Below are 19,732 nucleotides of genomic sequence, written 5' to 3' on the forward strand. Positions count from 1 at the left end.
GCCCTTAATCGGATCACGACTCCACCCCTGGAAGATCCCTGCCCCCGTTCTGCCAAAGGACCCTCGAGACTCGAAGTCGAGAGGATTTCCTGGACCGGAGGCTCCAGAAGATGAACCGGCGGATTGAAGAACTCCGCCACGCGCCCCCCGCTTATGGTGAGGATATTTGCACTGACCCTCCCTTCTCTCAAATGATCATGCAGGAACCGATCCCGCCAAACTTCAAGCTTCCCCAGTTCGAAAGCTACGACGGGACTTCGGACCCGGTTGATCATCTGGAGGCCTTCCGGACGATGATGCTGCTTCACGGCGCTCCTGACGCCATCTTGTGCCGGGCTTTCCCGTCTACTTTGAAGGGAGCGGCGAGGAACTGGTACTCGACTTTGAAGTCGGGTACCATCTTTTCCTTCGATCAAATGAGCCACCAATTTGTGGCCCATTTTGTCAGCAGCCGGCGTCCCCGGAATGGTTCGGAGTCCCTCATCAACATCAAGCAGAGGGAAGGGGAGTCCATACGGGCCTACGTCAACCGCTTTAACATCACGGTGTTGGAGGTCCGGAACTTGGACCAATCAGTTGCCATGGCCGCCCTGAAAGGTGGCCTTCAGAAGAATGATCTTTTGTTCTCCCTGGAGAAGAAGTACCCCAGGAATTTTGCCGATTTACTGGCTCGGGCTGAAGGATACGTCCGAGCGGAAGAAGCCTTCAAAATGAAGGACGAAGAGACAGCAAGGAAGCGTCAAGCGGGAGATTCGAGTAGGCCCGCAGTTGAGAAAAGGCCAAAGGAAGCCCGGCCGCGTTCCCGATCCCCTCCTGGATATAAGCGCGCCCATACTCCACCCCGGGCACGCAGGCAGAGAAGCCCGGACCGCGGGGTTCGGCGGGGCTCCCCACCAAGGAGATTTCGCAACTACGCCCCCCTCAACGCCTCGAAGGCCCAGGTATTAATGGAGGTCAGGGAGCAGCTCCCTAGGCCGGAGAGGATGCGCACACATCCCGGGAAGTGCAACCCCAACAAGTTCTGCCTCTACCACCGCGACCACGGCCACGACACCGAAGAATGCATCCAGCTCCAGGACGAGATCGAGGAGCTCATTCGGCGAGGTCGACTCGACAGATTCATCTGCTGCAGGCCTGAGGGTAGAGGAGACCGGCCAAGAGCCCTCTCACAGCCTGAACCGCAGAAAAGGGAGGAGCAACCCGGGGACCGGCCTCCCATCGGGACCATCGACTCCATCACCGGAGGGCCTCAAGGAGGAGCGAAAAAACTGTAAATGTATCACTTACGATTTCACCTTGAATCTACTTTTCTTTCTACCTAATGTACCCTTCCCACCTGGTGTGGATGTATTATGACTGGATATGATCCCTCCAAAAACACAGCCATGTCAGGAACAGGAGGAGAACCTCGTCCTGACATGAGCAAAGTCAAAGGCCCGGTTCTTTTAGACCGGATGGGGGGAGAGGCCTTACAACGCCCTAATGCGCCCCCACAGCTATGTCAGGAACAGGAGGAGAACCTCGTCCTGACATGAGCAAAGTCAAAGGCCCGATTCTTTTAGACCGGATGGAGGGAGAGGCCTTACAGCGCCCAAATGTGCCCCCACAGCCATGTCAGGAACAGGAGGAGAACCTCGTCCTGACATGAGCAAAGTCAAGGCCCGGTTCTTTTAGACCGGATGGAGGGAGAGGCCTTACAGCGCCCAAATGTGCCCCCACAGCCATGTCAGGAACAGGAGGAGAACCTCGTCCTGACATGAGCAAAGTCGAAGGCCCGGTTCTTTTAGACCGGATGGGGGGAGAGGCCTTGCAGCGCCCTAACGCGCCCCCGCAACCAGGCTGGTAACGAGAGGAGAACCTCACACCGACTCGAGCAAAATGGAAGGCCCGGACTCCTACGGGAGCCGGGTTCCGCCTACAAGGAAGACTTCACCCGGACTCCTACGGGAGCCGGGTTCCGCCTACAAGGAAGACTTCACCCGGACTCCTACGGGAGCCGGGTTTCGCCTATAAGGAAGACTTCATCCGGACTCCTACGGGGGCCGGGTCCCGCCTACAAGGAAGACTTCACCCGGACTCCTACGGGAGCCGGGTCCCGCCTACAAGGAAGACTTCACCCGGACTCCTACGGGAGCCGGGTTCTGCCTACAAGGAAGACTTCACCCGGACTCCTACGGGAGCCGGGCTCCATCCACGACTTCTGCAGCGGGGGTTAATGGTGGCGAAACCCGGCCGCCTAACAAGATCGGATGAAGGAAAAAAGCCCCCCCCCCCGACGACGTCTACATCAGACAAGTCAAACGACAAGAAAGGTTCAGCAAACAACAATATCAGTGCAACGCATGGGCGAGGTAACACAAAATGCTCTTTTTATTCCATTTCCGATATACACACTACAAGGTCAGGACGGCCAAGGAAAGAAGGGCAAAACGACAAAAAAGAAGTAACTACATGATAAGACATAAAGACAAAAGAGCTCTAAGGAGGCCCTACTCCCTCCGACCTAGAGTTATCTACTCCATCCCTCAACCAGGACTGCCTCAAATTCTCTATTTCTCCTTCTAGCTCTTCCCTCTTCTGCAGCGCGTCCTGGACCATCCGACGGAGTCGCTGGCTCTCGACCTCCGCCTCTCGACGCCTCTTCCTCAAAACTTCGGACTCCGCCTCCACGTCCGCGACGGCCCGCCGCTCGAGTGCCAGTTGGATCTTCACTTGTTGCAGCTCGGCTGTCTTCTCCCCGAGGGAGACAGAGATCCCCTCAACAGTGCCTCTCAGGGCTTGAAGCTCTTCAGAATCTTGGGCGGAAGTAAGCTGCGCCCTGTTAGCCAGCTGCCTCTGAAGACGAACGACTTCGTCGGCCGTCGTCCGGAATCTTCCTTTATACTCTTCCACCTGCCTACGCCAGCTAGCCCGCTGCACGTCGTGGCTCATCTCGGCGTCTTGAAGCTGCTTCTGAAGGTCGGAAACCTTCTGCGACCACTTCTGTCCATCATCAACCCGGGCCAAGAGCCGAGATGAGTTTCCTTCCAGCTGGCCAATCTTCCTCTTCGCAGCTGACAGTTCCACCTTAAGGGCGCTGATCCTGGCTTCTTGAGCCCAAATTCGGTCGCTGGTGCTCTTCTTGCATTCCTCGAGCTCCTTTGTGAAGTTCGCCTTCCTCCGGCTGTAATCCATGATCGCCTTCACATGGAGACTCCGAAAGTGGGCGGCCTCGGCGGCGGCTTCAGAATGGCCTTCTCTTGATTTGCGGAGCTCGCCTTCCGTCTTCTTTAACTTCTTCGTCAGGTGAAGGACCTCCTTTTTCAACCGTTGGATTGTCGATTTTAGCGGGACCCCCAGGGGCAAGGGGAGTGCTTCAGCAGGGCACTGCCATCGGAAGGTGAAAGCATCAAAGAACGGCTCATTGCAAGGAGAAAAGCAGAAAGAAGGAGGGGGGAAGGAGAAGCCATCCACAACAAGAAATTCGACTTTATTGATTGAATAATTTTGAAGACAAACAGAAAGGAAATATGGCGACAAAATAAGGGCACAAGATCAGAGGTCTCAGACCTCAGAGGCGGGAGGTGGAGAACTCGGCACGAGGGGTGCGACCGCGTTGGCGGCGGACGAGGGGCCGGACTCGTCTTCAGACTCCTCAAGAAAGCCGAGGTCGAGTTCGGAGAATTTGCTAGCCACCTTCTCTTGGCAGAGCTCGAACCCCTTGGTGAACGCCTCCTGGCCGAACTGGACATTCAGGTCCCTCATCTCCGCGGAGGCCTTGAATTCCTCCACCGCAAGGGCCCTGGCCTCCGAGATCAGGACCGGAGTTTGCTCGACCAAATGGACGACCTCGGCCTCCACCTTCCTCGCCGACTCCTCCAAGATCCGCCTCTCCTCCTCCCGGGCCTGCTTCTCTCTTTCCAGGGCCTCCTGGAGGGTGGCTACTTCAGCCGACTTCGCTTGGAGGCGGGCAACCTCGGCTTGGCAGCGTTCCTCCGCCTGGAGGATGTCCCTCCTCATGCGGCTCACCGCCTCGATATAGGCAAAGAGCTGGTGCCCAATCTGCGAGGACGGATAGAGAATTACGGCAGAGGCTGAGTGACCGTGTAAATAAAGATCTGTTTACCTCGAGGAAGGACCCCAAGGAGTCCCAAGCCCGCTGCTCAGGATCGGCGCGGTCGATCCTCCCCACGACGTCGGACAGGATGCAGCCGTCGATCAACCGCCTGATCAGGTCCCTATCGTTAAAGGAATTCTTCGATCCCTCCTCGGAGCAGACGGACTCGTCTACAGCAGCTCGGTGGCTACTCGCCCTGCGAGCCACCGATTTTCTCCTCCTCCCCACGGCGGGCGCCTCCGTGGGGCGAACCCCCGAAGCGGGGGCCCCAGTCGGCGGGCTCCTCGAGGAGGCCCGGGGAGCCACTGGCTCAGCATCTGAAGGAATGTCGATGGCCGGGGCCGCCTGGACGAGCGCAGCCAAGCTCGTCTCCTCCGCCCTGGCCCTCTTCGCCGATCCGGAGGCCGCCACGCCCTTTCTCTTCTGAGCTCTCATGCCCCTGGCGAGCATCCGCGTTGCTTCGGCGTCCATTGCTGAAAAAAAAAATGATGAGAAAAGAAAAAAGGAGAAGAAAGAAGAAAAAAGAGAAAAAGAAGCAACACCGATCAATCAAGAAAAAAAAAAAAAAGAAAGAAAGAAAAAGAAGAGAGTGGGAAGGAAAAAGAGGTAAAGAGAAGAAGAAGAGGAAGGCAAGAAAAGAAAAGATAAGACAAATACTCGCTGGATCCTGGGGGCTCAGGCCGATGTTGAAAAGAAGCTGCTCCCTCAGAAGATTAGGAAGGGAAGGAGCGGGATAAGTTAGAAGCTTCTGGGCGGCCTGAAGGTCGTCCTCTCCCAGGCTGGGAGCCCGACGGACGGAATCCCTCAGAGAACCCCAAGGGGGCAGGCCCAGTTCCAAGGTCGGGCAGTAGACGAAGAGGTATTTCTCCTTTCAATTGTGAATCGAAGAAGGGGCGCCCTTCAGCAACCCCTTCTTACCAAACTGGGGGGAGAAGTACCATCAGTCCTTCGCCGAAGGATGGCGTTTGAAGGTATAAAAATGTCTAAACAAGGAGAGGGACGGCTGAACCTCAACTATGTGGCAGAGGGAGAGAAACCCTATCAAAAATCTAAAGAAATTCGGGGCCACGGAAGCGAGAGAGATGTCCAAGAAGCGGAAGAAGGCAACGACAAAGGCAGGAAGCGGAAGCCGGAGTCCGGCACGGAACGCTTCCTGATACAAACAAAAGCGACCGGGAGGAGGAGTGCTGGCCCGGTCAGAGGGGCCAGGTAGCTCCATGTCGTACTCCGGAGGAACCCCATACTGAACCCTTATCAAAAGGAGTTCCTCCGAAGTCGACGAACATGGAATAACGCCCGGTGCGAAAACCGGGCGAGGCCCAGCCCCGGACGCGGGTTTGTCCACAGAGACAGGGACCTGGGGGTTTGAAGCAGAAGAACTCTCGGAACTGCCGGGAGCAGAAAAGCCAGAGGACATTTTGAGTAGTTTCGAAGGGAGGATCTAAAGGACCCTAAAAAGACGGACCGAAAGGGGAACGAGAGGCCGAAGGCTAACTCGAAGGGACTCACAAAAGTAATGATGAGAGGAGAAGCCCCTAGGCGGTGAGAGGAAGGTTGGCACTAACCTATATTACTCTGAGGGACCTGGGGGACGAAAAACGGGAGGCGCCTACGGCTCGAGAAGACGCTCACTAAAGCAGGGCTCTCGAAGAGAAGACAGACACCAGCGAAAACTCAGGAATAGAGTAGGACGCCTAAAGGGGGGAGGATGGGTTTAAATAGACCCTGGGATCCGGCGCCATAATGATCGCGAATCCCCCAGGCCAGTCCGCATCCGACACGTGTCCCACTCCCCCTGACAGACGGCTAAAAGCGGCTGACGGTTGGCAGGATCATAATTGCGCCGTACCTAGGCCAGAGTACCTGCAGAAATTTCGAAGCGTCCCCTCGTACCGCTCCAATTCGAAAAGACTCCGGCACGCGCACATTTAATGCCAAAATATCCGGAGGTGGCAGTGCGCAGGATTCGAAGGGACGGTTTCGGCTGTGCCCATCTCTCTCTGTACTTCCTTCGTTTGAAGTTCAAACTCGGAAGTAGGGGGACTGGTGTTGGGTATAAAATACCCACAGCCGAAGTCCTCAGTGGAATCGACTACACGACAACTCCGCCCGGACTCCTACGGGAGCCGGGCTCCGTCACCAAGAACTCCAACAGCTTCAGCCGCAAGCAAACTCCACCCGGACTCTTATGGGAGCCGGGCTCCGCTGCCGACATCGACTACAGGACAACTCCACCCGGACTCCTACGGGAGCCGGGCTCCGCCGCCGACATCGACTACAGGACAACTCCGCCCGGACTCCTACGGGAGCCGGACTCCGTCCTCAACAGCGACTGCTGGTAAACCCCGTCCGGACTCCTACGGGAGCCGGACTTCGCCTTTAACTTTAATTGCAGGAAGACCACGCCCGGACTCCTGCGGGAGCCGGACTTCGTCCTCGGCTCCAACGGCTGCAGACAAATTTAGTCCGGACTCCTACGGGAGCCGGACTCCGACCGCTGCCGAACTTCAGCCGATGGATCTGCACCCCCTAGCAGGCCACCATAACGGCCACGATCCTGCTCCACTTCCTGTGGCGGATTCCGCGCAGCTCCATCACTCTCTGACAGGCCGCAGTAACCATCACAGCTCTGCTCCACTTCCTGTGGCGAATTCCGCACAGCTCCACTACCCCCTGGCAGGCCACAATAACGGCCACGAACCTGCTCCACCTCCTGCGACGGATACCGGGCGATTCTCCCATCCGCTGGCAAGTCACGACAACGGACGCTGCTCCACTCCTCGCAACTGATTCCACGTGGCGAGCTACGGTGATAGCCACGATTCCGCTCTACTACCCTTCGCAATAAATTTCCCCTGACTATGGGCGGCCCACGACCAGACGGTTACAAACGTCGCCATCAATCCATTACCTCCTCCGCCTATAAAATGGGGGATCCAGATACGTTATTCTCTAAGCTCATTCCTTATCTCAAAACTCTGCTAAATTCTCCGTTCGAGCACTCCATTCTTGTTGAGGCAGAGAACTGACTTGAGCGTCGGAAGGTCTTGCCGGAGCAACCTCACCTCCGGTTTAGACTTCCTTTGCAGGTCCCGACGGCGACCGCGGCTTCTCCGACTCCAGCTTCTCCGACGCAAGTAGATTTTTGCACCAACAATTACATTTTAATTTTTTAGTTTGACAGAATTGTTTGATTTAAATGCTTCTAACTCGGACGCTTCTTTCTCACTCTAAAAGGGCTGAGACTCTTTTTGTTTTCAAATGTTCAATGGAAATGGCCCGATGGTATGACCAAAATAGTGACCACCCCGGCCAGGAGTCGCCCTATGTGCATCACAAGGCTGAGAGCTCATCCATCCTTTCTTTAAGTATATTCGAACCATCTGAACAAGTTCCAGGCCTTTTTAGCCATTTACATGCTCCGTTATGTATGTTTGTTCCTGCATTCTTGATTTTTATATCTTAATTTTTAAAAAACCTAAAACCAAATATTGCAGTGATGATACCAAACAGTACTCAAATGAAGGGTTCAGAGTCCCAATTTTACTATGAACCATCTTCTCAACCACTACCCTTTGAACCATCAATAATGCGGACGTCCCCACCACTCACATGCTGCCATCTGCATTGGATGTGCCTCCAATACCATTGAGTTCTCTTGCGAATGGAGGCAGCGATTCGCCCCACGATTATTTCACTTGCCACCTCCCAACATAGGCACCCTCCTTGGGTAGCCAGGGTAGGGGAACCCATAATTGCCTTCATCACATGAATCGCACGTGCCTAATGCTCTCGTACGGCAAACCACAAAATCGAATGCCGTCCACCGCCCTAGATGGACGGGTCCAAGAAAAGGAAAAGTCCACACAGAGAGAAACGATGAGCAACCGACGGCGGTGGAGCTGGACCTCCGCCCTGATCGGCGCCGCCTCCGCCTCGACGGCGGCCACCATCATCTGGTGCCGTCCGAGGGACCCCACATTCCACCTCATCTCCATCACCCTCTCCTCCTTCCACCTCAACCTCCCCCACCTCGACGTGGACCTCAACCTCACCGTCCACGTCACCAACCCCAACGTCGTCCCCGTCCGCTACTCCGCCGCCACCGTCTCCATCTTCTACGCTGGATCCCGCCTCGGCTTCGCCCAGCTCAACGCTGGCTCCCAGCCCCCTATGTCCTGCCAGCTCCTCCGCCTACCCGCACGCCTCCACGCCCTCGAGCTCGCCCACCATGCCCCGGCCCTCCTCGCCGACGCCGCCCGCCGCGAGATGGCCCTCGACGCCTCCGTTGACATCTCCGGCACCGCCCAGGTCCTCTGGTGGGCGCGCCGCTTCAGCATCCACGTCGACAGCCACATCCTCGTCGACCCCATCTTCCTCGAGGTCATCGACCAGGAAAACCACTCCGAGACCCACCTCTACCTCACCTAATTGTAGCCATGGAAAACCTGGGAGCACCTATCTCGTTATTGTTAAGAATCAACGCCCTTTCTGATACAAATAGTAACTGTTTGATAAAATGCTCGCTGTCACACAAATATTGCACTCTTTTGCTTTGTCTTCTCTTTCTTCCATACATCAGAATAGTACAAATGGATAGAATGGGGTGCTAAGTTAGCTCCCTCCCTGGCTCTCAATTATACCAGTACATAATAAAATTACAGTACATGAGATGAGTGAGGGAACTAACAAGAAATAGAGGGGAAAAAACCGAACTTTCTTGATGCTTTGAGGTCAAAGAGGTATCAATCAGTTGAGCTGGACGAGTGGAGATCGTGGTATGAGAGATGGTTTGGTCTCCTTGGACTCATATGGATGGTTCTCCCGGAATTCTTCAAGGAGGGCTTCCATCGGCATGGCTCGGAGAGATTCGATTGTTCCCTTGCTTGGTATATCTGGTTCCGATCTTATTGGGGTTTCTCCGGTTGGTTCATAATCCTGTAATCATGGATCGTGTCATGTTATGGTATGGTAAATTAAGAGCACTATATGTAAGCACCAATCAACTCGAAATAAAACCAGTGATTAATCGATCCGAGAGAGAGCCGGTTTATTTATTGGATCCTAACCACGTAAGTGTTTTGGAATGTGTCCTCTGCATGCCTATTAAGTTCTGTTGCCTGGCTCGCTTGTTCCACTTGCAGTTTATGCAGGGTTGCTGAGTGAGCTTCGACTGCTGCCATCACTCCAGCAGCTGAGTTGCGCTCATGATCCATCACACCTGAAGCAAATTAATTCAAGGTATGTCAAAAACTCAAAAAAAAAAAAAAAAAATCACAATTTACTTCTTTTCATATTGCTTTCTTGTGTTACGTAGCATCAAAGGGGACAGGAAAAAATGAGCAAATCAACTCACTATCAAAATGTTGAAGAACATCTTTGCTATCTTTGGCTACATCCTCTTCTGCTGCTATTCTTGCCGAAGCAACCTCAGCATCATGTTGTTCATTGCTCTCAATAGCACTCCTGTGATGAAGTTATGCAACCATGAGTTTGACGCAAGAAAATGGAAGAGAAAACCAGATCAATGAGAAACCACAGGACTTACCTTACAAGTGCTTCAACTTCAGCACAGTGCTTGCTGCTCATCTCAGTAACAGATGCGTGTGTCTTCTTCCACTGTTGAGAAGCAGCATCAACAGAGTTTACACTGAGGCATAAAAAATGCAGTGAGGAAAACAATAAGATGGATCTATGAAAGTAAGAGAGGAATAATGAAGGAACCTAGAACAGACCATTGCTGGAGCAGGATTTCCATGCGACAATGTTTCGCTGCTGAAAAGTTAGAACCATCCTTTGAATCTTGCTCTGTCTGTTTCGAAAATTCTTCCCACTTCCTCTTGGCATCAGTGGTGACGGCGTCCATCGATGATGCATGGTTATCCATGATTGCTTTGCTATCCTGAGCAGCATCTCCTAGTCCAGTGAGCCTCACTTCCACCTGCAAGTTAAATCATCTTATAATCTCACTGGAAACAAGCATTAAAATTATAAAAAAAAAAAAAAAGAAAAGAAAGAGAAGCTCAGATGAGATGATAGAACATCGAGACAAACCAGCTCTTTCTGCCGGTGCATGTGACTAGACACTAAATTGGTTATGTCTGCTAAAAGTTTCACTTCTTCTGATCTAGATTGTTCCTGCTTACAGTGTTCCATGATTAGATGATCTATCAAGCCAAATTTGCAGTGTTGGATCATAACATGTTGCAAACAGAGTACCTCGTATGCCTTTCGGAAATCAGCAATGCTCTTTGCCCGAGCCTCATGTACCAAAGTTGAGTCATTCTGAAATTCTTTCGTTGCCTTCCCTATGTTTTCAAGCAGCCCAAGAATAAATTCGGACATCCCCTTTGTCCGATCCAAACTAACTTGAAACTTCTGCACAGTTTAACCACAGCGAAGTCCAATGAATGACTGAATTAGGTTGTCACTATATTCATGAAATAATAAAATGAAAAAAAAAATCAAATAACAAACCTCACGAAGTTCACGGGTGAAATTTGCAATCTCTCCTCGATGAATTGACAATATCCTTTGCAGATCACCAAAAATCTGATCTGCTTCACCTTGCCCAAAGGCAAGTAACTGATGCAAAAGCAAGCAGCGTTTTTGTAGTGACAGAAGAAGCCATATGATGTGAATTCAGAAGTCAAGATAATATAGCTACTCACCTGATCAAGAGAGCAGGTACTGGCAGAAATCATAGATGACATCTCTTCTAAGCCAGCATTGCTGCTTGCCTTATGCAAGCGCACTACATTTTGTACTGCTTCTATATGTGAAGTATACAAAGCTCTTGAAGCTGACACTTTCCTTTTCAGCTCTGATACTGCCTGAATGCAGAATATCAATAAAGAAATAGGAAGGTAAAGAAATGATAAAAGTAGAAATATTTTTTGAGGGTCAAGAGAGTGAATTTTGAAGGTTAGGAAACCTCTCTATCAGCATAGGTACCTTGTCATGGAAATCGAGGCTAGATTGACATAGTTTCTCAACAGACTGAAGGTGTTCATTTTGCCGATCCAAGGATGCAACAACAGTATGACAAAGTGTTCCAATCTTTGCTGCAAGATCAGCCTGAAAATTGTTCACAATAGATCTGTTGGCAGCATTCAGTTTATCTTCTCTAGCTGTGGCATCATGTTTAAACATGAGAACATATTAACCTTAAATGTAAGGGAATAAGAAATAGGCTCAGCAACTTTGTGTGCTAGTACAGCAGTGTATCAGAAGCAAGATGTACCTATTTTAGAAAACAATGATGCATTATCACGAATAGATTTTTCCAAGTTGGATTGCAGAACACAGGCTTGATGTGCCAAAGCATTTTCTGTTTCATGCATTGCAAAAATTAAGTCGTTATAGCCTTTGAAATATTACACATTTATTAATTATACAGACCTGCTTTCCTCTGCTCTGATATAACAAAATCTTTCTCCTTCAGAGTGTATCGAGCTTGCTTCAGATCTTCTTTAGCAGCAGCCAATAACTTACTAGTGTGCTCCAAACTTTTCTGCATACTAAAAGAACTTTAGGACAGATACGAGGAAAAAAAAAAACAAGAAAAGAAAAACACAGAATCTTGAAAGAAAGGACCTTGAAAGACTCCAATTCATATTACCTCAGTGGCATCAAGCTTTTTGCTTAGGTCGGCAAACTGTTGAAGTTGAGCATTATAACTTTCTTGCAGATCCCCAATTTGCTATTGATGAAATGCAGAAAGATAAATACTGATTCAGAAACTGAAAAGCTTAAATAGTATGATTTATAAAAGAAGGACATGCAAAAAAATGTTCTGACCTTTTGATTGTTTTCGAGCAAGACCCCCATTTGTTCAATTTGTTCTGCCATTGCCTTTCAGGGAAAAAAAAACCAAGTTAGCATCATAAACAATATTGCAAGTTCTATTGCAGAATATAAATGCCACAGGAATGTTTAGACTTTAGATAGTGAGATGGAAGCATCAGGGCAGTCAACATATCCTTCATGGGAAACCACAGTGGGGGCTTCAGAAGTAGCTTTGCAGACAATAATAGAAAACTAAGGCTAAAACCATATTGAATTGTGCTGACACTGAATATATGATGACTCATAAAGCCGATCCCACATATGTGGGTTGAGGCTTTCATGGTTGCATACACCCTAAACTGGAACCAATGATGTATGGGATACTAGTGCTGGCTTATGTCTTATGTTAAAATTTCATTAAGACATTATGAGAGACTATTTCATGTTTCATGGAACTGACATTTAATATGGCAGCAGTTTTTTTTTTTTGCTAAGATGGATAGCATAGTTAGCCCAATACCTTTCGTTCACTCTCTTCTTGATGGTAGCGTTCTTTTGGTATGTAAACTCCAACTTTCTCACGAGCAGCATACACCTCTGAAAAAGAAAAGCTTTTAGTCCATTTAACAATAATGCTGCAGTATACAATTGACCACCAATAAATGGCTACTCACCTGCTTTGAGACGCTCAATTTCTCCATAGAGATCTTTGATTAATGTAGACTTCATCATTTTTTGGTTTATCTGCAATTGTTAAAAACAACAGAAATTAAGATGAGTAACTCGTAATCGTCAACATTCTATGAGGATGACTTACAGGCCTTGTCCCAACTATTTGGATCACCAGGACTAATGGTAATTGTGAAATAAGTGTAAATAACATGATGGAACTATCATTCTCTCAAAAGAAAATATCAGCACAATCAGAATCCATTGCAAAACTATCATCAGCATAGCGTTTTTCAAATGCAGAGCTAATGATTACAGGCATTTAGTTCAAAGAAGTAGCACATTTGGATCATGATTCACTCAGCTCTGGTTCAGAGAGCACATATTATGTTACAATCTATGAATTATCAAATTGACATTAGATAAGTTTTCTCAAGTACAAAGAAGAGAAAGATTTATGGAGAGCTAAAGACAAGAACTATTTGCTGATATTGTATTCTAACAAATGAATGCAGGCGTTGAGTAGCTGATATTGTATTCTAAAGACAAGTCTGTCAGCCTGGTTCAGAGACCACATATTCTGCCACATTCTAGGATCATTCAGTTGATGTTAGATTAGTTTATTTAAGTACACAGATATAATGATAGCTGAAGACAATAACATCTATTGGTACTTGATTCTAAAAAGGCTTATTTTTTCATGGCCCAATATTTAAGATCGCATTTCACTTTCATAGATGTTTCACAGAAGATGCAAAGGTTGGGATGTTCTGGTGATGTCAACAAACACAGTGGAACTGGATCAGCTGATCCAGTTTTGGAAAAACTGGAGACTTTTTTTTGGTACACAAAAAAAAAAAAAAAAAAAAAAAAAAGGAAACTGGAGACTTTATTACCAAAACAAGACAGATCAATTGTAAATTTGTCCTGTCGGCACATTAATTTTTTTTTCTAAATCCATGAAAGTGTCAAATTACTGCACTTTTAAAAGTGCTAAAGCAACATAAACTTCAGGTAAGTTTTATTCACACCCACATAAAACATAAGCGGAATCCACACTTTCCAACCTTCAAATGTGCCTCACATTTTTTCATCTAGAGAATTGCTTACGAAATCTCATGAATCATGCCTTGTAAATCACTGCCAGATAACAAGTTCCAAAATCATCTCTAAATAACTTCTGGAAATGAAAATAACATTTGTAATGATATATGTACAAGGTTGAAAGGTATAAAGGTATAAAGTACGCACTAAGTTAGGACAGGATGAAAGAAACAGGTGTGCATCTATTGAATGGAACGGACTGATCTTTTCTTGATATATACCAAAATAAATTACATTAGCCGAACATACAAAAATGGGGAACAAGAATGCACCTCAGGTCTGTTCTTTATATTCTTCGCCCTGTGAGCATAGTCTAGCGTGCTAAGGGTTTCCTCAAGACAGTGTACAGATGGTGATACGGTAGCTATTATGCATGTCTTAGTTCTTCCACCTAGCGAATCACGAAGTAACCGTGTAAGCTTGCTGTCCCTGCATGTCCAAGAAATAAACCTTTAAAACAAGGAGCTGGAAGAGTATCAAGAGGAGCAGCTAGAGATGATCAAAGTATGATAAAGGTCATATTTCAAAGTTTAAACCTGTAAGGAACATGTCCTAGATGTTCAACAAGAGCAGTAATAACACGGCCCAGAGTAAGTAAGCTTTTGTTTATCTCTCCAGCTTCTCTTGCACGACCCTTTAAAAAAAAAAGTTCAAAAGCTTAAAAAGGTGGAGATTTATGAACAGGTTCCAAATTATCAATCATTGAACCAAATCAGACAAATAATAGTGCAATATATTACTTAAAATAAACTAACAAAAAAGTCACAGTAGAATAAAATTCTGACTATAATGCACTACCTCCCTGGCACCTGAACGAGAAATGTTCTCTGACCCAGCAAGGTCAACCAAATTGAGTTTCCCACATTTGATCAGCTCTTCACCTTCTGGAGTTGCCTCTTTGATGTGAATGGTGATAGAAAATAGAGAATGTGACCGACTGAAATTTTATCAAATAAAAAGTATTAAAACAAGCAGAAGCAATTATATAACACATAGCATCAAGACAGTCGCAAAGTATCACCTGGATTGTTTGTTTAACAAAGTCTCTGCAGTACGGCGTTTTGCAGACCCCCTTTCTAGAAGAGAAAAGATTTCACCTGCACTTGTTACTATTTCCTCCTCTAGGCCTCTTACCAATACACCTCCTTTACCATCCTCCATGAGAGGTAATGGCTTTTTCTGCCTGTCCTCCACAGAAATTTTGGACAACTCTTCTGGAGCAAGCAAATCGGTGATTTCCTCATTATACAACTCCAGAAAAGTAACCTTAACACTGTATTCAGCATTTTGACTTTCTAACGTGTCAAAAATCTGTTTGACAGCTCTTGGTATGACACCTGCACCTGCAGGTAACTGGCCTTTAGGCCCACTCTGCATGGATGGTTTCCACAAAAGATTAAAAACCATTCTTATGGTAGCATATATTTGTAAAATGCAATGAGTTTCTAGCACTTAATAGGTTAAGAACTCCATTGGAAAATGATGGTAGGCAACAAAAAATCTTTCTAATCTAAAGTGCAAAACCTACCTTAGCTTTTTTGCATTCGCCTTCCATTGTGTAAGTTTTCCCTGTGCCAGTTTGACCATAAGCGAATATGGTACAATTGAAACCCTCTAAGACCTCATTTACAATTGGAACCACTGCTTGGTCATAAAGATCCTTCTGCTTAGCTGAGGGACCAAAAACCTGTGAAAATAGATATTTGTAACCAATATGAGATGTCTGGATTTATATGAATACAAATTAGTGTTATGGAAGTACAGAATATTCATGTCAAACATGAAGGGGAATGCTATAGTCAGAATACACGCTACTTCAATAAAAGGTCATACTAAACACGCTGCAAGGAGCATGACAGTCAGTTGTGTTCATTTTTTTTCCTTTTATGGAAAAAACCTGGGGACTGTTCATTCATACTAAAGTATCACATGGTTAGCATATCAGCACAGGTCAAGATACCATGTAGAACCATCAATAAATCCACAACACACCATAAAGAATCCAAGCCTGTGAGTCAGCCTGGAGTGGCCAGCCAAATAGCAATATACAGTCAGTTATAACCAGGGCTGCAGACACGTGTAGCGGGTTTAAGGTCAAAAAATCATTTGAACTACCAATACTCTTGAGCTTGGCCAAATAGCATTTGTTGTCCGTTGGAGTACAACTAAATTAAGTTCCATTAGAAGGCAGAGATCCTTATCTTGACAAACAAAGAATGACCACAAGTACAGATAAAGACTAACCAATACACACAAAGACTAGTTTAATGTGTTTCTGGAGATTTGGTCCTGCAAATAGGCACCGCCTATCTTTCATGGTCTCAAGCAGTAGCTTCCACTTCTGCATCCGCCAACCAGTTGCAAGAAAAAGTTCTTAGTACTCAATTCAAGCTAGTTACCATGTGATCAATTCCAACAAACATAGAAGGCCTAAGCTGCAGAGTACAAAGGCACCCATGGAATACCAGCTACTGACCTGCCTATATATAGGCTTGAAAATGACATACAGAGGTGACTAGTTTCTGGCACATACTCCACATGTGCAATCCAGTACAAGTGATTGGTGGGTAGACAAAATGCAAGAGAAAAGAAGATAAACAGGGTAGGTCAAATACCCAACTCACAAGTAGAAAGCAAGGGGGAGCATGTGGAGCCAGTTTCTTAGAGAACTGCAAACCATACACAAGAGTTCACATTATATTAGCTTACCACATAAACCAATTGCTCATGTAATATCACGTGACATGGGTATTTGTGTCGATCATATAGGGTTGTGCAACTGCAATTCCATGTAAGCCAACAAAATTTGGCAACTGACTGGAGTATGTAGTAATGTGATAGACCATGACCTAGTTTGGAGACCAAAATAAAATCTGAAATTGATGGGGCAATCATCAAGCACACAAAAGATGCAAGTTTTGGACCAGCTCCAATAAGAAAATGTTCATTTCTTATTAGGAGTATGAAAGAACATTCCTTGCGTCTTTATCACATTGCACAGTACTGCCTCTGGTGATATGTTTGGAAGCATACTAAACTAAATCTTCCCCAAACAGAATCAGGTTTCAACATTTAATGAAGAACGTAAACATAGCATTATCATTCTTTATTCTCATTTAAATGCATCCCATTCCTGACTAAATTCATTTAGTCAAAGTAACTATTATGTTAATGAGCTCTTGATTATCTCTAACCTCTAAAGAGTTAGAGACATGTTCATTTCAGCATTAGATGTAAACTGATAGTTTCAAAGGAATTATTATAATGTGATCAATGTTAAGAATAAAGTTTTAGTTATGAGATAGTAGCAGGGGTTTTATAGAAAGATATATTCAGGGGTCATGGCTTGAGATAATATCAATTTACAACTTCAAAAAACTCAACCAGCAAGAAGAAATGTTTAAATCACTTCAAAGAAAGAACAGACCCATTGACAAAGAATGAGTCCCCAAAATGTTACCAAAACTATTGTGAATTAAGAACCAAAATAATACCAATTAAATAACAAAAACCACTAAAATCAGTATAAAGTAACAACGGTGAAAGGGTCCAAACTCCAAAGGCAAGGACAAACTAGTGAATTACGCCTCAATTTTAGAGACATACATGTGGCACTAACTGAAGGCATCTTACCTGTTGATCATGAATTACTCTCATATCTGCCTCTCTATCAAATTATTTCCTTTATAAAAAACTAAATCGATCAAATCATTTTCATCTATCATACTCCTTCGACATTTTATTACCAATAAACTAACAGTAAAGCTTTTGGCTCCCCATCATGCATAAAACTTGCAAAAAGTTTTGGACCAAATGTCTGAATTGAATCAACGGTGATATATCCCAATCTTTTTCTTTATGCCATTAGTCACAAGATTTCTTATGTCGGGAAAAGCAAAAGATGTGAAGCCGATACAAACTGTCCATTCCGCACTGAACATACATAGCATCCGTAAAAACAATAAAAGAACTTCCCGCTGAACTGTATTACTAAAATTTCTTTTTTTTGTCTGTAATAAGGGGGCGGAAAAGCTACCGTGGCGGTGGTTTGATTTTCAAAAAAGCCAGTGCAGCTTAAACTAATTCAATTAATTTAATAGTCAAATATCTAAAAGAAAAAAGCTCAATGAAATTCTTATGGCGTAAGATCCCACCAAATTGCTTCCAGATAACAAGAAGCAATAACCCAAAAAAACCCAACACGGAATAGGAATTAGCAAGTCGTAATGCAGCAAAAAAAAAACAAAACTGGAAATGAGTAACAGATACCTTGTCGAACGTAAAAACCCTATCAATTTGCTTCCCTGCGATAGTCTGCGTGACGGCAACCTCTCTCTGGTAGTCATTGCAGGTCACGACCTGCGGCGCGTTATTCCTTAGCTCGTCATCGTTGAATGGCCTGCGAAAAAATAAACAATCAAGTCACCAGAAGAAATCACAATCAAACTACATCAACACTATCTGTAACCAAGTGTGGATCTCTCAAAAATTACGCCGTAGATCTAGCCCTAGATCGGGGAAAAAGGTAAAACCCCAGCCCTAATAGAATAGATCACACTAAAATATCCAATTTTTTCCTTTGTACCTGCAACGCAGGAGGACCTGAACGTTTACGGCCTTATCTTTCTCGTGGCGAGATCCCATCTCAGAAGAGAAGAGAGAGCACTGCCAAGACCACGAAGCTCCGTTAATGGCGACAAGAGGAGATAAAGCGCTCTCTCTCTCTCTCTCTCCCTCTCAATTGTATTTCGTTTTATTTGTGTCAGGGAGAGCGGGATCGGAAGGGTATTTGAAATTTAGGGCGCCTCCGCGTGAAACTAGAATGTGTATCGACCGTCTCATTTTTGGTGCGGAACAACGGACGGTTCAGATGGTGGGGAGAATAGTTCGTCTGTTAGACGATATTGCCCTAACTTGTAGTTGAATCTGCATGATCCTCCATTCGATTTAGCTCTCATTTGGGTGTGAAGGCGAGCTTCACCGTCGGATGAATTCCAGGTGGTGATCCAAGGTCACTCACTCAGACATCGCCTATGCAGTCCGCATCTTAATTTATGCACAAGCCTTGTACCGGCATAAATGGTTGCAAATAGGTTCCAGATGTTGCAACAGTAAGGCTACAAATGGGTCAGATCAATTCGACCCATTTAGATCCGATCCAATCTATTTTAAAAGACTTACGGGATCAAATCAGATTCTAAAATTGAAACTGTTAAATATTTCATGTCGTATCTGGATTTATCGAATTCGGATCTGATTTGATCCGATCAGATCCGAATTCAGTATTGAATCCGATATATGAATTATAAAATAAATAAAGTGTGATTAGAATTTCAAATGCTGTTATAGTATTATTATTTTTTATATAGTTTTATTCAATTTGATTACAAAATTTTGAGAAATTATTTATAAATTAATATTCAAAGTAAAGTAATGTTTATTTTTTTTGTCATAAACTTCACATGTTGCTTTATCATACGAACAAGATTCGATCAAAATTTGAGCTCGAGTCGGATCCAGAATTTTTAAACTGGGATCAGATTATACATGGATCCGATCCGACCTAAATGATCTAATGAGAAAAACTTTTTGATTATGGATCTGATCCAATCCGATTTGATTCAATTTTCAATTGGGTTGGATCTGGATCCAATATTAGAATCCGATCAAGAGATTGGGTCGGACCGGAGTCGTTTATGATCCGATCCAATCCAATCTATTTGGACCTCCATGCAACAGCTGAATCATTCACCATCTCAACGGATCTTATCATTGCTTTCAAACTTAAATTTACTACTTTTTGCCTATATATGTAGGTTTTTATTGGGCTATTAGTCTAATGACTAGGTGTTAACAATTGACCATATTGCTTTTCTTAGCACCGGTCCCATCTCATGGCGAATTAAGAGACAAGCACTCCCTCTCGAGCTTTTGCTGAAACAAAATATTATATCATGGTTGATGCTGGATGGTTATGATATTTACTTTTAGATTTTAGTATTGCTCACCTCTGGTCAATACAACTTCATTGTGACAACCAAACGGCCTTGCACATTGTGGCGAATGCGATGTTCC

At 45.8% G+C, this 19,732-nt stretch overlaps 2 protein-coding genes across 3 annotated transcripts; one reads left to right on the forward strand and one right to left on the reverse strand.

Annotated features, from left to right (window-relative positions):
- Positions 1-7,784: 7,784 nt before the first annotated feature.
- LOC105061469 (uncharacterized) lies at positions 7,785-8,616 on the forward strand. The gene has a single exon (XM_010945523.4). It carries the CDS (start codon positions 7,865-7,867, stop codon positions 8,525-8,527), a length of 663 nt encoding a protein of 220 aa, XP_010943825.2. The 5' UTR covers positions 7,785-7,864; the 3' UTR covers positions 8,528-8,616.
- Positions 8,607-18,409, reverse strand: LOC105061468 (kinesin-like protein KIN-5C). Of its 2 annotated transcripts, XM_010945522.4 has the most exons (23): positions 18,243-18,409; positions 17,927-18,056; positions 15,186-15,344; positions 14,679-15,028; positions 14,456-14,594; positions 14,194-14,291; positions 13,930-14,086; positions 12,559-12,628; positions 12,405-12,481; positions 11,897-11,950; positions 11,718-11,798; positions 11,498-11,609; positions 11,340-11,426; positions 11,051-11,226; positions 10,768-10,929; positions 10,574-10,681; positions 10,316-10,474; positions 10,151-10,234; positions 9,832-10,037; positions 9,645-9,746; positions 9,453-9,562; positions 9,166-9,317; positions 8,608-9,034 (listed from the first exon to the last, which is right to left on the reverse strand). In XM_010945522.4, the coding sequence occupies exons 1-23, from the start codon at positions 18,299-18,301 to the stop codon at positions 8,846-8,848; spliced, it is 3,021 nt and encodes a 1,006-aa protein (XP_010943824.1). In that variant the 5' UTR covers positions 18,302-18,409; the 3' UTR covers positions 8,608-8,845. The 2 variants fall into 2 exon arrangements, with proteins under 2 accessions (XP_019701647.1, XP_010943824.1); XM_019846088.3 differs by having other exon boundaries at positions 8,607-9,034; positions 10,151-10,474.
- Positions 18,410-19,732: the final 1,323 nt, after the last annotated feature.

Source organism: Elaeis guineensis, chromosome 7, assembly GCF_000442705.2.
Source record: "Elaeis guineensis isolate ETL-2024a chromosome 7, EG11, whole genome shotgun sequence".
Taxonomy (NCBI): Eukaryota; Viridiplantae; Streptophyta; class Magnoliopsida; order Arecales; family Arecaceae; genus Elaeis; species Elaeis guineensis.

Coding starts and splice junctions, on each gene's coding strand:
- LOC105061469 (XM_010945523.4), top strand. CDS start 7,865: ATGAATCGCACGTGCCTAATGCTCTCGTACGGCAAACCACAAAATCGA.
- LOC105061468 (XM_019846088.3), bottom strand. CDS start 18,301: ATGGGATCTCGCCACGAGAAAGATAAGGCCGTAAACGTTCAGGTCCTC. Junction 18,057..18,242: donor CAGGTCCTCCTGCGTTGCAG/GTACAAAGGAAA, acceptor ATTTTTTCGCAG/GCCATTCAACGATGACGAGC. Junction 14,087..14,193: donor CTAGGACATGTTCCTTACAG/GTTTAAACTTTG, acceptor TTGGACATGCAG/GGACAGCAAGCTTACACGGT.